The 14595-nt window shown below is 44.1% G+C and overlaps 1 protein-coding gene across 3 annotated transcripts in view; it reads right to left on the bottom strand.

Moving 5' to 3' along the window:
* Positions 1-324: 324 nt before the first annotated feature.
* Positions 325-14595, bottom strand: part of UVSSA (UV stimulated scaffold protein A) — a 57550-nt gene continuing 43279 nt past the window's right edge. For all 3 annotated transcript variants that reach the window (XM_049886574.1, XM_049886575.1, XM_049886572.1), the window contains one exon: positions 325-14264. In XM_049886574.1, coding sequence (XP_049742531.1) covers positions 14171-14264 — 94 coding nt within the window. In that variant the 3' untranslated portion in view covers positions 325-14170. The remainder of the gene's footprint in view (positions 14265-14595) is intronic.

Raw genomic sequence — 14595 nt, 5'->3', positions numbered from 1 at the left:
TTTCACCTATCACTCCCCCCAAGCCCCCCCCGACAGCTCTTACCTGGGGGCCAAGGGCTCCCCTGGACGGCCCCCTCTTGCCCCTCCTCTGTGAAGCCCTTTCTTTGCTCCCTTACAGGGTTCTTCTGTGCTGCTCCCCTCCCTCCCCCACATGCTTTCCAGTCCCCTGCCTGTCCCTTCCACCCCCAGGCTGAGGCCCCCAATCCCCCGGTCCAGCTCCAGCCACTGGCTCTGATCTCTGTTGTCAACGGGCCTCTCAGACATAACACAACCAAACACCCTCCCACCCTGTCTGTTCCTCCCAAAACTGCCCTGCTTGGTGAGGCCCTTTCCAAGCAGACCCAGAAGCACTTCCCACCTCACCGACCTTACTCCCCATATCCAAGTCCTAGGGGGCCTCTGCCTTCAAAGCTCATCCAGAACCACGGGTTTCCTCCAACTCCCCAGTCACCCCATCCTGGCCACTGTGCCCATGTCTGGGTGACCTGTTGCCCCCACTTTCTTCCCATCGCCACTGTTCACTCTCCACATGGCAGTAGAGGGAGCTTTTAAAAGTAGAAACCAGTCACCCCTGCCACTCAGGACCCTCCAGGGCCTCGCCTCACAAGCTCAGCCTCACTGGGGGATCCTCTGCCCCAACACAGCATCTCCACAGGGCTGCTCCCCCACTGTCATCAGGCTCTGAGGCAGGCCTGATCCGTCTTGTTCCCAGGGAGTCCCAGAGCCCAGGGCCAGCACAGAATCCAACCAGGACCCACCCTGGGTCACTTCAGGGTCATGTGGTGCCATGAAGTATCACAGGTGCTCAGAGGTGACCTGACCCCACACGTGTGCGGCAGATCTTCCACAGGGGAGACGATGCTGGAGGAATACCTGGGGTGAAGGACATGGGAGGTGACAGCAGGGAAGAGGAGTGCGGGGGAGGACTGGGGCTGTCACGTGAAGGGTGGGGACAGGGCTGAGATCCGCTGACCTCTGGGCAGCCTCTGGCACTGCGGCTCCCCAGCCTCCAGAAGCATGTCCTCCCCTCACACATGGCCATGGGGGTCTCTTCCTTTCCAGGTCCCTCCACCCACCTCATCCCAGACAGCCCTGAGAGGTGGTCTCCTTTGGAGGGTGTTGGGTGCTGATCCATCCTTCCTCTCCCTGGGAAACGGGGTGAGTGTGGCTGGGTGCTGCCTCCCAGGACAGACTACGCCTCCCACTTCCTGAGCAGGTGAACACTGCCATGTGTGACAATGTCCTGGCCAAGGTGACACAAGCAGAGTGCGCATGTGTTGGGAAAGAGACCTGGAAGGCTCCTGATGGGCGCTGGCTCAGTGGCAGGAACACCCCCTTCTCCTTCCTTCTGCAGATATAGTGATAGCTGGAGCCCCAGCAGCTATATTGGACCATGGGACTGGATGCCACATGCTGAGGAGACGAGATCCCAGGTGGCATTGTGTGGCCTCCTCACCAGCACAGGACCTTTGGACTTTCTCATGAGGGAAGTTCCTATAAACTCTTGTGTTGATAAGCCATTGTTATTTAGAGCTCTCTGTCCTGTGCAGCTAACCCTAATTCTGACACAGGATTTCAGTAGCAGCCTGTCCACCCCAGCATGGTGGCTGCGACCCAGGTGTGCTGCTCCCTGCTCCTCCCTGTCAGTCCACCCTCCTGTCACCTCTCAATGCATCCCTCTTGCCAATCCTCACCAGTTCTCTGGTCTGGCCTCAGCCTGTCAGCCCTGCCATGTGTCACAGTACCTTCAACGGGTCAGCTCTGGGTACCCTTGTCCATCACATGTTCCACCAGCAGCTCCCTCCAGACAGCCTGATAGGGCCCAGACACCAGCGGGGCCATGCTCTTGCTTGGTGGCCTTGGACAGGCCCCTCAGCCTGGCCTCTGTGCTGCTGCTTCATATGGTCACTCCCCCTCGGCTCTGCATCTCCACAGGCTCCCTCTCCAGCCCAGCTCAGCCCCCTTTGCCAGCAGCTCACAGGACAACCTGCATGAAGCCCACTGGGAGCACTGGCCTGAATGAGCTCAACAACGAGTGAGAGGCCCGAGCAAGTGTGTGCTCTTGACCAGAGCCTGACCTGTCCTGCCCCGTCATCCCCTGGCTCAGCTGTAGGATGGGCGAGCCCAAGTGAGCGGGACACTGGTGGGTGCCATATGGCCATCAAGCAGCTTCATGACAGGCCTGTGGCCCAAGGGAGTCCTGATCTGCTGGGTTGGGGTAGGGCCATGTGAGTGAGTCTACAGATTCTCCCTGAGGTCCTGGGGTCATCTTCAGCGTCCTCAGGGCCCCTGTGCCTTCCCTGGACCAGCCCATCTTCCTGCCTGGGTCCTGCAGGGTCCCTCCCCCATGTTAGAGAGGTGCTCCCTCCTGCCAAAGGGGTCTTGTCTGGAGTTGGGGTGTACTGTGCCCCACTGCTCCAAACTCGCTACTGGACATGCCTTCCCAAGCCCCCTGGCCTCCCCCCACCTGACTCACAAGGGGCTCAAACCATGTGTGATAAGCATGGAGGTAGAAACAGGGGTGGGTGCTGAGAGCATGGAGGGATGGGGCCTCAAAAACAAGTCACATGACAGGGCCCCTCGCTCAGGAGGTGGCAGAGCCTGTGCTCCCCAAGGGTACAGCTTCCCCATTCCCACTGGCCAGAGGAAGACCCAGCCCAGCCCCTGCCACTCCTGGCCCTGCCCTCCAACTCTCAGCTGGTCAGAAAAACACTGGGTATCAGGTTTGCCTTTTAATAAATATTCACAAAGAGTCAGTAAAAGATCTGATAAAAGGGCACCAGGGTAACAGATCAGTCCTGAATTAAATTCACAGAAACACCCTCTCTTCCATCTCATCCCCAATTTTCCAACTTTGCCTCAAGATGGACAGAAGTATAAAATGGGCCTTTGGGGTAAAACATATTACAAAGCTACAGTATTTAAAAGAGTATGATAATAATCTATGACTACGCAAATAGGTCAGTGGGACAGAATAGAAAATCCAGAGATAGAACCAACTATACGTGGGGTCACCATGAGTTGGAACTGACTAGACGGCAACTAACAAGAACATACACTGTATTTTAACATATGACAAAGGTATTTCAAATCTGTGAAAAAATATGGATTCATTAGTAAATGATGTTGGAATAAATGGATAGCTATTCGAAATTTAAAAAATTGGATTTCTTGGCTCAAATTTTATAACAAAATAAATCACAGATAAATCAATGATTTAAATGTGAAAATGAAACCCATAAAAGTACTAGAAAAAAGCATGGAAAAATTTGTTTATATAAGTATAGAGTGGGGAAAGCCATTCTAACTATAACACAAAACTCAGAAGCTATGAAAATTTGACAAAATTCAACTACATGACAAATCCAGATGACAAAAAAAAAAAAAAGGAAAATCAGATGACAAACAGGAAATATTTGCAACTCGTCACATAGAACTAATTTTCTTAATAAATAGCTTCTACAATTTAATAAGAAGTAAACCAGTAAGTCAATAGAAAAATAAGCACAGGGTCTAGACATACAATTCACAGAAAAGAGACATGGAATTCTTAAACATATGAAGATGGTCAATCTCATCCATATAAGATGCCAGTGAAAACTCCAAGGCACCACTTTCCCACTTAGCTGTGTGTGTGAGGGCTTGAGGAAATAAAAATTCTCATACGCTGCTGGCATGAGAGGATACCAATACATTTCTAAGAAGAGCAATTTTACAATGTCTATCCAAATTGAATTTGTCAAGCATTTCATTCTACTTGGATCCACAGTCAATGCCCATGGAAGCAGCTGTCAAGAAATCAAACAATGTATTGCACTGGACAAATCTGCTTCAAAAGGCGTCTTTAAAGTTCTAAAAAGTAAAGATGTCACTTTGATGAATAAGGTGCGCCTGACCCAAGCCACAGTCTTTTTAATCATCTCATATCCATGTGAAAGCTGGGCAATGAAAAAGGAAGATCAAAGGAGAATTGGGGAAGAATAATGAAAATACCATGGACTGCCAGAAGAACAAACAAATCTGTTTCGGAAGATGTACAGCCAGAATGCCCCTTAGAAGTGAGGATGATGAGACGTCATCTTGCTTACTTGGGACGCATCATCAGGCAGGGAACACCAATTGCTAGAAAAGGACATCACGTTTGGTAAAGGAGAGCATCAGTGAAAATGAGGAAAACCCTCAATGAGATGGATTGCCATGGTGTCTCCAGAACAGGCTCAAGCACACCAAAGACTGTGAGGGTGGCGCGGGACTAGGCGATGCTTCATTCTGTTACACATAAGGCTGCCGTGAGTCGGAGCCAAATCAATGGCAACTAACAGCAGCAGCAGCAAGACTGTAACTGCACAAACCCTTGACTCAGCAATTCTACCTCTAGACATTTAACCCACAGGTAAACCTGTATACATATAAAGTGTAAAACGTATATATATATATAAATGTATATATATATATGAAATGATATAGATGCAAGGATATTTGCTGCAGAATTGCTGGGAATAGTGAAAGACTAGAAACAGCTTAAGTGTCCCACAACCAGGGACTGCTCATATAAGTTATGGTGCACCCACACATAGAACATTATGCAGCCATATAAAGAATGAGGGGAAACACTTCCTGAATAGCAGAGTAACCCATTGCCGTTGAATTGATTCTAACTCATAACAACCCTATAGGACACAGTAGAACTGCCCCATAAAGCTTCCAAGAAGGGCTTCCAAAACCTACTCCTTCAGAAAAGTATCAACAATGCTGAAAAAAACCCGTAAAAATCAACTTTTTCAGAACTCTGGAAATTAATCAAAGGCTTACAGCAATCCCAGTGTTTATTCAAAAAAAGCAGCTGAAACTTGGTAAAAAAAAAAAAAAAAAAAGCAGTCTTGGTGGCATTTCGACTTGCCTTGTTCCCATTCCCCTCTCCTCAGGTATGTGGCAGCCTCGCCACCACAGCAGCTGTGAAAACCAGGAGCTCGGCAGCCATTGGAGGGGGAAGGCTAGGGCTCCCTCAAAAGCCCCATCCCCAGAGAACTGTCACTACTTGTCTGGCAGCTACCTGGAAAAAACCCACTCACAGGGCTTGTTTTTATGTGGTCTGGCTCTGAGCTGGCAAAATCCCTATACAGTTCCTGTTGAAAGCAATCAGCAGTAATTATTTAACACTGCAACTGCCTGAGGTGGCGATATGAGTTGGAGCAAACAAGAGGCTGGCCATGTCTGGGGTCTTAAATGCTAGCAAGTGGCCATCTAAGATGCATCAATTGGTCTTAACCCACCTGGGGCAAATGAGAATGAAGAACACCAAGGACACAAGGTGATTATGAGTCCAGGAGACAGAAAGGGCCACAAAAACCAGAGACTACATCAGCCTGAGACCAGAAGAACTAGATGGTGCCCGGCTACAACCGATGACTGCCCTGACAGGAAACACAACAGAGAACCCCTGAGGGAGCAGGACAGCAGTGGGATGCAGATCCCAAATTCTCATAAAAAGACTAGATTTAATGGTCTGACTGAGACTAGAAGGACCCTGGAGGTCATGGTCCCCAGACCTTCTGTTAGCCCAAGACAGGAACCATTCCCAAAGCCAACTCTTCAGACAGGAACTGGATTGGACTATGGGATAGAAAATGATACTGGCGAGGAGTGAGCTTCTTGGATCAAGTAGTCGCATGAGACTATGTTGGCAGCTCCTGTCTGGAAGGGAGATGAGAGGGCAGAGGGGGTCAGAGGCTGGCTGAATGGACATGAAAATAGAGAGTGGAGAGGAGTGTGCTGTCTCATTGAGGGGGAGCAACTAGGAGTACATAGGAAGGTGTATATAGATTTTTATATGAGAGACTGACTTGATTTGTAAACTTCCACTTAAAGCACAATAAAAAAAAAAAAAAGATCAGACTTACTAGTCTGACATAGACTGGAGAAACCCCTAGAGTACGGCTCCCAAAACCCTTTTAGCTCAATAATGAAGTTACTCCAGGCCCGTAAAACCAAATGAGACTAAAGGAGCACACCAGCCCAGGGACAAGGATGGGAAGGCAGGAGGGGACAGGAAAGCTGGTAATAGGGAACCCAAGGTTGAGAAGGGGAGAGCGTTGACATGTCGTGGGTTTGGCAACCGATGTTACAAAACAATACGTGTATTGTTTAATGAGAAACTAGTTTGCTTTGTAAACCTTCATCTAAAGTGCAATTAAAAAAAAAAAGAGGTTGGCCGAAACACTCAAAGGGAAGATCTGAGAAATGAGATGCCATCGGGGATCTGAAAAGCAACAACATATTCCTGGAGATCTAGAAGGCCAAACATGTACATGTGCAGTGCTCTGCACATGCCCAGGAAAGAGCTGTGAAGGCCCTAAGCTCTTACTTCTGTCTGACCTGAGGCTTTGCAAAGCAGGAAGAGAAGGCTAAGGCAGAGTAGTCAACTGTGTGGCTAAGTGTTGAAGTCATGCTCCAAGATACACACACAGCCCCTTGATAGAAACTAGAAGTTCAAGGCATTTAAGGAAATCACCATCCAATAATTAGCTGACCATTAAGCTAACCAAGCAGAGACTTCAGTGCTGCACATGACAAAGAACAGACTTTACAGAATTGGCCAAGGAAAGTCACTAAACAAGCAAACAGCAACAACTATCACCACCACTACTACCATCACCACTCCTGCGAGAGAGGGGAGGAACTGATTCCCAGAATTGCCATATTATATTATTTTAAATATTCAGTCTACAACAAATAATGGTACATAAAGAAACAGGAAAGTATGGCCTATACACAGAAAAAAAAGCAGTCAATAGAATCTGAGTAAGCCCAGCTGTTGAACTTACTAAACAAAGTGTTCAAATCGGCTTTTATAAATATGCTCGAAGAACTAAGGAGATAATTTCTAAAGAATTAATGCAAAGTATGAGAATAATGTCTTAACAGATATAGGGTATCAATAAATGAGACAGAAATTATGGAAGAGAACCAAACAGATTCAAGAGTTGAAATGAAACTCACTAGAGATGTTCAACAACAGAATGAATCTGTGAACTTGAAGATAGGTTAATTGAGATTAGCCCATCTGAGGAACAGAAAGAAAAAAGAAAGAAGAAAAATAAAAAGAGCTGCAGAGACCAGTGGGACACCATCAAACGTACATAACGGGAGTCACAGAAGGAGAGGAGAGACAGAAAGGGGCAAAAAGAATGTTTAAAGAAATAATGGCCCAAACTTATCAAGTCTGTTGAAAAACATTAATGTCTACATCTAAGAAGCAAGTAGAATACACTCAAAGAAACCCACAACTAGACACATTACAGCCAAAGTGTTCAAAGACAAAGATAAAATCTTGAAAGCATCAAGAGAAAAAACAACTCATCCTGTACAAGACATCTTCAATAAGATTAACATCTGGCTTCTCATCAGAAGCCACGGAGGCCAGAAGGCAGTGGGATAATATATTCACAGTGCTGAAAGAAAAGAACAGTCAACCAAGAACCAAGACTGTTCTTCTTCAAAAATGAAGGAGAAATCAAGACATTCTCAGATAAATAAAAACTGAGAGAATTCATTGCTAGCAGATCTGTGCCCAAAGAAATACTACAGGAAGTCCCTCAGGCTGAAATTAAAGACACTGGGCTCAAAGGCACATGAAGAAATAAAGACCACCAGTAAAGATAACTACACAGCTAAATATAAAGGACAGGATAAATTATTTTTGTTTGTGAATCTTTTCTTCTCCTATCTGATTTAAAACACAACTACATAAAGTAATAACTATAAAACTGTGTTGATAGGCTATAATGTATAAAGATATAATTTGTGTGACAAAACTAGCACAAAGAAACTGAAAGGGAACAGAGCTATGTCAGAGCAAATTATTTGTATACTTTGAAATTAAGTTTGTATTAAACCAGATGAAATTGTTTTAAATTAAAAGATGTTAATTATAATCCTCAGGGAAATCACTAAGAAAATAACTCCCCCAAAAATAGTAAAATAAACAACAAAGGAATAAAAACATTACACTAGTAAATATCCACCTAACACAAAGGAGTAATGGAGGAATAAGAGAAGAAAAACACAAAAGATACAGTAAAACCTGCAAAAGCCAGGAAGCTGGGTAAAGTAGAAACCTGTCAGAGAAGGAAAACTCAAATATTTCCCATTAATAGACAGTAATCCAAAAGTGGTGTAAGACTGCACCCTGCCAGAGATGAAAAACTTGCAAGGCCTGGAAAATCAAAGCAGTTCCGCTGAGTTCCAGCTCTTACAGGTTTCACTGTATACATAGAAAACAAACAGAAAAATGGTAGACGTAAATCCCACCGTATCAGTAATTACAGTGAATATACATGGATTAAATACTCCAAGAAGCAGGGATGGCAGAATTGATTTAAAAAAACATGATCTAACTATATTCTGTCAACAAAGAAACACATTTTTAGATTCAAAGACACAATGAAGTAAAAGGATGGAAAAGGTACTGTGCAAAAATAACAAAAAGAGAACTGAAGAGGTTATATTAATTTCAGACAAAATAGATTTGATGATTAAAAATTGTTCTTAGAGACAAAGAAGGACATGTTATAATATGAAAGGGTCAATCCATTAGGAAGATGTAACAATATATTCATTTAACAACAGAGACTCAAAATACATGAAGCAAAAACTGACAGAATTTAAAGGAGAGACAGACGATTCAAAAGCAAGAATTGCAAACTTAAACACTCCATTTTCAATAATGGATAGAAAAAATGGGCACACGACAAACAAGGAAAGGACTCTTGAACAACACTCTAAACCAACTAGACCTAATGGACATCTATAGGATTCTCCACCTTCATAAGTATACATGGAATATTCTCAGGGATAAACCACACGTTAGGCATTAAAACTAGTCTCAGTAAATTTAAAAGGACTGAAATACTTTAAAGTATGTTCTCCAACCACAATGGAAAGAAATTAAAAATCAGTAACAAGGAAATTGGGAAAATTCACGAATATATGGAAATTAAACAGTCAACAGGTCAAAGAAGATTACAAAGGAAATTAGAAAATACTTTGAGATAAATGAAAACAACATGCCAAAACTTACAGAATGCAGCTGAAACAGTGCGTATAGGCAAATTAATAGCTAAAAATGCCTATATCATAAAAAAAAAAAGAAATGGAAACTTATTTAACTTGATTTTAAAAATCTAAAGAAACCTACAAGTAGCATCATATGTAACGATGTGGAACTAAATGTTTTCTCTCTACAATCAGGCACAAGGCAAGGATGTCCCCTCTCTCACCACTCCTGCTCGACACTGTACTAGAAGAACTCGCTAGTGCAGTAAGACACGGAAATAAAAGGCACAAATATAGGGAAAGAAGAAATAAAACTGCCTTTGTCAGCAGATTGCATGATTGTCTGTGTAGAAAATCCCAAAGAACCAACAAAAAAACCTTCTGGAACTAATGAGTGATCATACTGAGGTTGCAGGACACAAGGTTAAAAGAAAAATCTCAAATCAATAACCCAATCATTCACCTTGAGAAATGAAAAAAAGAAGAGCAAACTAAACCCAAAGTAAGAAGGAAATAAGGGTTGGAGCGAAAATTAATGAAATAAAGAACAGAAAAATAGAGAAAACCAACAAAACCAAAGCTTGGTTCTTTGAAAAGATCTCAACAAAGTTGATAAACCTTTAGCTAGACTGATAAAGACAAAAAGAGGGAGGGAGGAGAAGGCTCAAATTAGTAAGATTAAGAATGAAATAAGAGCCATTACTACTGACCTTACAGAGCTAAAAAGGATAAGGACTATGAACAACTGTGAAGGAGCCCTGGTGGCATAGTGGTTAAGCACTCAGCTGCTAACAGAAGGGTTGGTAGTTCGAACCCATGACATGCCCAGTGATCCAGTGATCTGCTCCCGTAAGAAACTTAAGCCTAGGAAATCCTATATGGAAGTTCTAGTCTGTCCTATAATGTCGTTATAAGTCAGAATTGACTCGGTGGCACACAACAACAATAAACAATTGTATGCCAACAAATTAGATAACATAGATGAAATGAACAAATTCCTAGAAAGGTTCTGTGGTGTAAAGAACTTAATATTACCTAAAGTAATCTGGTTTTGCTCTTGTTTCCTGAGACAATAACTCTAGACCCTTGGGATTTCCTGAATAACTGAGGTGCCTGTATTACTGGAAACCTCCATACCACACCTGAGGATTTGTGCTAATGAGTGAGGGCTGGCCAGATTTAAAAAAACACCTGGTAGGCTGACGTCAACCAACCTCAGGAGGGATGATTTAGCCTTTCATGCATATGCAATGAGGGCTTAGTTATGATTTGCTGGTAAAAGGCTGGACCATGAAGGCACAGGGAGCTTCCTGGCTGGTGAAGGGAGGGTGACGCACCCCCTTCGAGACATGGAAACTTGGTGTTGGGAACTCTCTCAGACCTTGCCATGAGTCTCCTCATCATGATCCTAACTGTATCCTTTTGCTATAATAAGTCAATAATCCTAAGTTCAGTACTCCCCGAGAGTTCTGTGAATCGTCCCAGCAAATTACTAAACCCAAAGGAGAAGGGGGAGCCAGCAGGTGGAAGCGAGGGTGTCGTGTGGACTCCCAATCTTGCGGCTAGCATCTGCCTATTGGGTAGTCTGAAGGATGGTGTCCTTTTAACCTGTGAGATCAGCCCTAGCTCCGGGTGACATGGCCAGTCAGTGTCAGAAATGACTGACAAGTAGGAGGCTGGGGACAGGATTAATCTCATTTTGGGATTGGACTCATGCTGACTCTTATCCACAAAGGTACAAACTACTGAAACTGACTCAAGCAAAGTCTGAATAGGTCTATAACAAGAGACTGAAATCAGTAACTAAAAATTTTCCACAACCGAAGCCCAGAACCAGATGGTTTCACTGGTGAATTCTACCAAGTGTTTAAAGAATTAACACCAATCTTAACAAATTCTGCCAAAAACATGATGAGGAGAAAACATTTCCCAACTCATTCCATGAGGCCGATATTATCCTGATACCAAAACCAGACATCACAAAAAAGGAAACTACAGATCAATATCACCTATGAACACAGATACCAAAATCCTCAACAAAATACGAGCAAACCAACTCCAGCATCATATAAAAAGGATTATACACCATGGCCAGAAAAAGTATTTGACAAAATTCAGCATCCCTTTAGGACCAAAAACTCTCAACAAACCAGGAACAGAAAGGAGCTTCCTCAACCTGATAAAGGGCATCTACAGAAAACCCAGAGCTAACATTGTACTTAGTGGTGAAAGACTGAAAGCTTTTCCCTTAAGATCAAGAAGACGACATGGATGTCCACTCTAGCCACTTTTATTCAACCTTGTACTGGAGGTTATACCAGGACAATAAGGCAAGAAAAAGAAATAAAAGGCATCTAGATTAGAAAGAAATAAGTAAAACTATATTTGCAGATAACAAGATCAATATACAGAAATCAATTATATTTCTACACGCTTGCAATGAACAATTTAAAAATGAAATTTTAAAAATCCATTTATAATCATTGCAGAAAAATAAAATACTTAGAATTAAATTTAACAAAAGATGTGCAAAATTTGTATACTGAAAACTACAAAACATTGTTTAAATAAATTAACGGGTACTTAAATAAAGATATCCCATGTTCACGGATCCAAAGACCTCGTATTGTTAAGATGGCAATACTCCCTCACATCGATCTACAGACTCAATGCAATTCTTATTAAAACTCCAGCTGCCTTTTTTTGCACAAATCGACAAGTTGATTCTAAAATTCATATGGAAATGCAAGGGACCCAGATTAGCCAAAATCATCTCGGGGAAAAAAAAAGTTGGAGGACTCACACTCCCCAAATTCAAATTACTACAAAACAACAGTAATCAAGACTGTGTGATACTAGCACAAGGATAGACACATACATTAAAAAAAAAACAGAACTGCGAGTCCAGAAGTAAACCACATATTTATGGACATTAGACTATACATTTAAAGTCGAATCATTTTCGACAAGGGTGCCAAGATCATTTAAATGGTGAAAGAATAATCTTCAACACATAGTGCTAGCAAGAGGATGGTGTTAGATCTCAACCTCACACCATATATAAAAATTAATTCCAAATGGATTAAAGACCCTAGTGTGAGAGCTGAACTATAGAACTCTTACAAGAAAATACAGGTGTGAATCTTTGTGACCTCAGGTGAGGCAATGGTTCCTCAGATATGATACCAAAAGCACAAACGACAAAAGAAAAAAAAGTTAAATTAGACTTCATCAAATTTAAAAACTTTTGTGCTTCAAAGGACGCTGTCAAAAAAAAAGCAAGAAGGCAGAATGGGAGAAAATATTCGCAAATCATAGAAAGATCTAGTATCTAGACTATATAAAGAACTAACAAATGGCAACTCAGTCAGGACAAATAATCCAATTAAAAATGGGCAAGGAATGTGAACAGACATTTCTCCAAAGATAATATAAAATGGCCAATAAGCACATGAAAAGAGGCCCTATATCATTAATCATTAAGAAAATGTAAATTGAAAGCACAATGAGATACCACCTCACCACCAGTGAGACAGCCAAAATAAAAAAGACGTAATAACACGCGCTGGTGAGGGTGTGGCGACATCACAACTGTCTTACATTGCTGGCGGGGACGTAAAATGGTGCAGCCGTCGTAGAACACACTTTGGCAGTCCCTCCAAACGTTAAACATAGAGCTACCACCTGCCTCGGCAATTCCACTTTTATCCTGGAAAAATGAAAACATGTCCACACCATGTGTACGTGAATGTTCTACTTTTTGTCTCTATGGATTTGCCTATTGTGAATGTCTTACATATAATATGTGCCCTTTTGTCATTGGCCTCTTTCCATTAAGAATAATCCAGAGACAAAAAGTAGATTCGTGGTTGTTTAGGGCTTGAGGAGCCCCAATAACACAACAGTTAAGTGTTCAGCTGCTAAATGGAAGGTTGGCAGTTCGAACTTACCCAGCAGCTCTGTGGGAGAAAGACCTGGCAATCTGTTCCCATAAAGATAGTTGTTGCTGTGGGCTGTCGTTTCTGACTCATAGACTGCCCCATAGGGTTTCCTAGGTTGGGGAGCCCTGGTGGCGCAGTGGTTAAACACTCGGCTGCTAACCCAAAGGCTGGAGGTTTGAACCCACCAGCCACTCTGCAGAAGACAGGTTGGTAGTCTGCTTCTGTAAAGATTACAGCCTTAGAAACCCTGGGGGGCAGGTATGTATAATCTTCACGGGAGCAGATCACCAGGTCTTTTCTTCCTCAGTCACTGATGGGTTTGAACCACTGACCTTTAGGTTAGCAGCCAAGTGCTGACCACAGCCTAGAAAACCCTTTGGGTAAGTTCTACTCTGTCACATGGGGTCGCTGCGAGTTGAAAATTGACTTGATGGCACAGAACGACAGCAGAGCTTGAGCGAAGAGATGCAGAGCACGGGGAGGTGTTGCTGATAAGTACGAAGCTGCTCTCTGAGGGAATAAAATGTTCTAAAATTTCATTGTGGCAACGGATGCACAATGCTGGGAATATGCCAAAACCCATCAACTATACACTTAAAAAGTGCGAATTTTATGGGATGTAAGTTCTATCTCAGTAAAGCTGTCATCAGAGGAAGAGTGAGGTAGCTCTGTTCTGACAGAGAACGACCACAAAACATCTCGTGAAGCTGGGAATACAAGGTACCGACACTGCACACGGCACGCTGCCGAGGGGACACACGCAATCAGTGGTCACCTCCTAGGAGGGAGACCACCCACCCTCAAGCACTTGCTGAGTGTCGAACATCACAGAATACCTAACCTGCAAGGAGACAACCCACTGGGGACATGTTGGCTGTTTTCACACCCACAGAGCTCCCAGGGTCTTCTGCCAGGCCAGGCCTGGAACCTATAGTGGGCCAGCCCCCACGGCAGGGGACAGTCACGCCTGCAGGGCATTCTAATTAGAATCTGCACCCCCTGCCCCCCAGGGTCAGGGGTACAAAGCTCTTGGTCGCATTAGATATACGACTATGTTCAGCCCTGAGGTTACTGTCCAACTCAGGTCCCCTCTCCAGTCTGAACATGCCAGCACTGCAGCGGCAGAGGAGAAACTGATGGCCAGAGGGGACCACACCACACTTGGGCTCAGCCTTTTAATTCAGTGCATAATTAAACTGGTTTGCAAACTTCTCATGTTTCTTCCGGTCCATCTGGTTCATGGCTGAGACGACCCTCCGCACAGCTGCCCTGTGAGAAAAGCAAACCAAGACAGTGATGGGGGGGGGGTCTGATGATGGTGCTGGGCTCCTGGCCACGGCTGAGTGTCTCGCACCATCAGAGCAGATCCTGCCCCCTGACCCTCAGCCTCGCTGGGCTCGGGCCCTGGTCCTGTTGAGGTAATGCGGGCCTCGAGGTCTGCCCTGGCACTTCTCCCGTGGCCTCCTCCAGCCCCAGAGGCAGCTCCCGGGATCCCCAATCTTGCCATTGCTGGAGCCATGGCTGCCCAGCACCTGCGTAGAGAACAGCCCACGCAGGCAAATGCAGCTGGGAAGCGTCTGATTCAGACCCTGCTCGGTCC

The sequence above is a fragment of the Elephas maximus genome, chromosome 5 (assembly GCF_024166365.1).
Source record: "Elephas maximus indicus isolate mEleMax1 chromosome 5, mEleMax1 primary haplotype, whole genome shotgun sequence".
NCBI classification, from domain to species: Eukaryota; Metazoa; Chordata; class Mammalia; order Proboscidea; family Elephantidae; genus Elephas; species Elephas maximus.
This window is presented reverse-complemented; position numbering and strand designations above follow the sequence as displayed.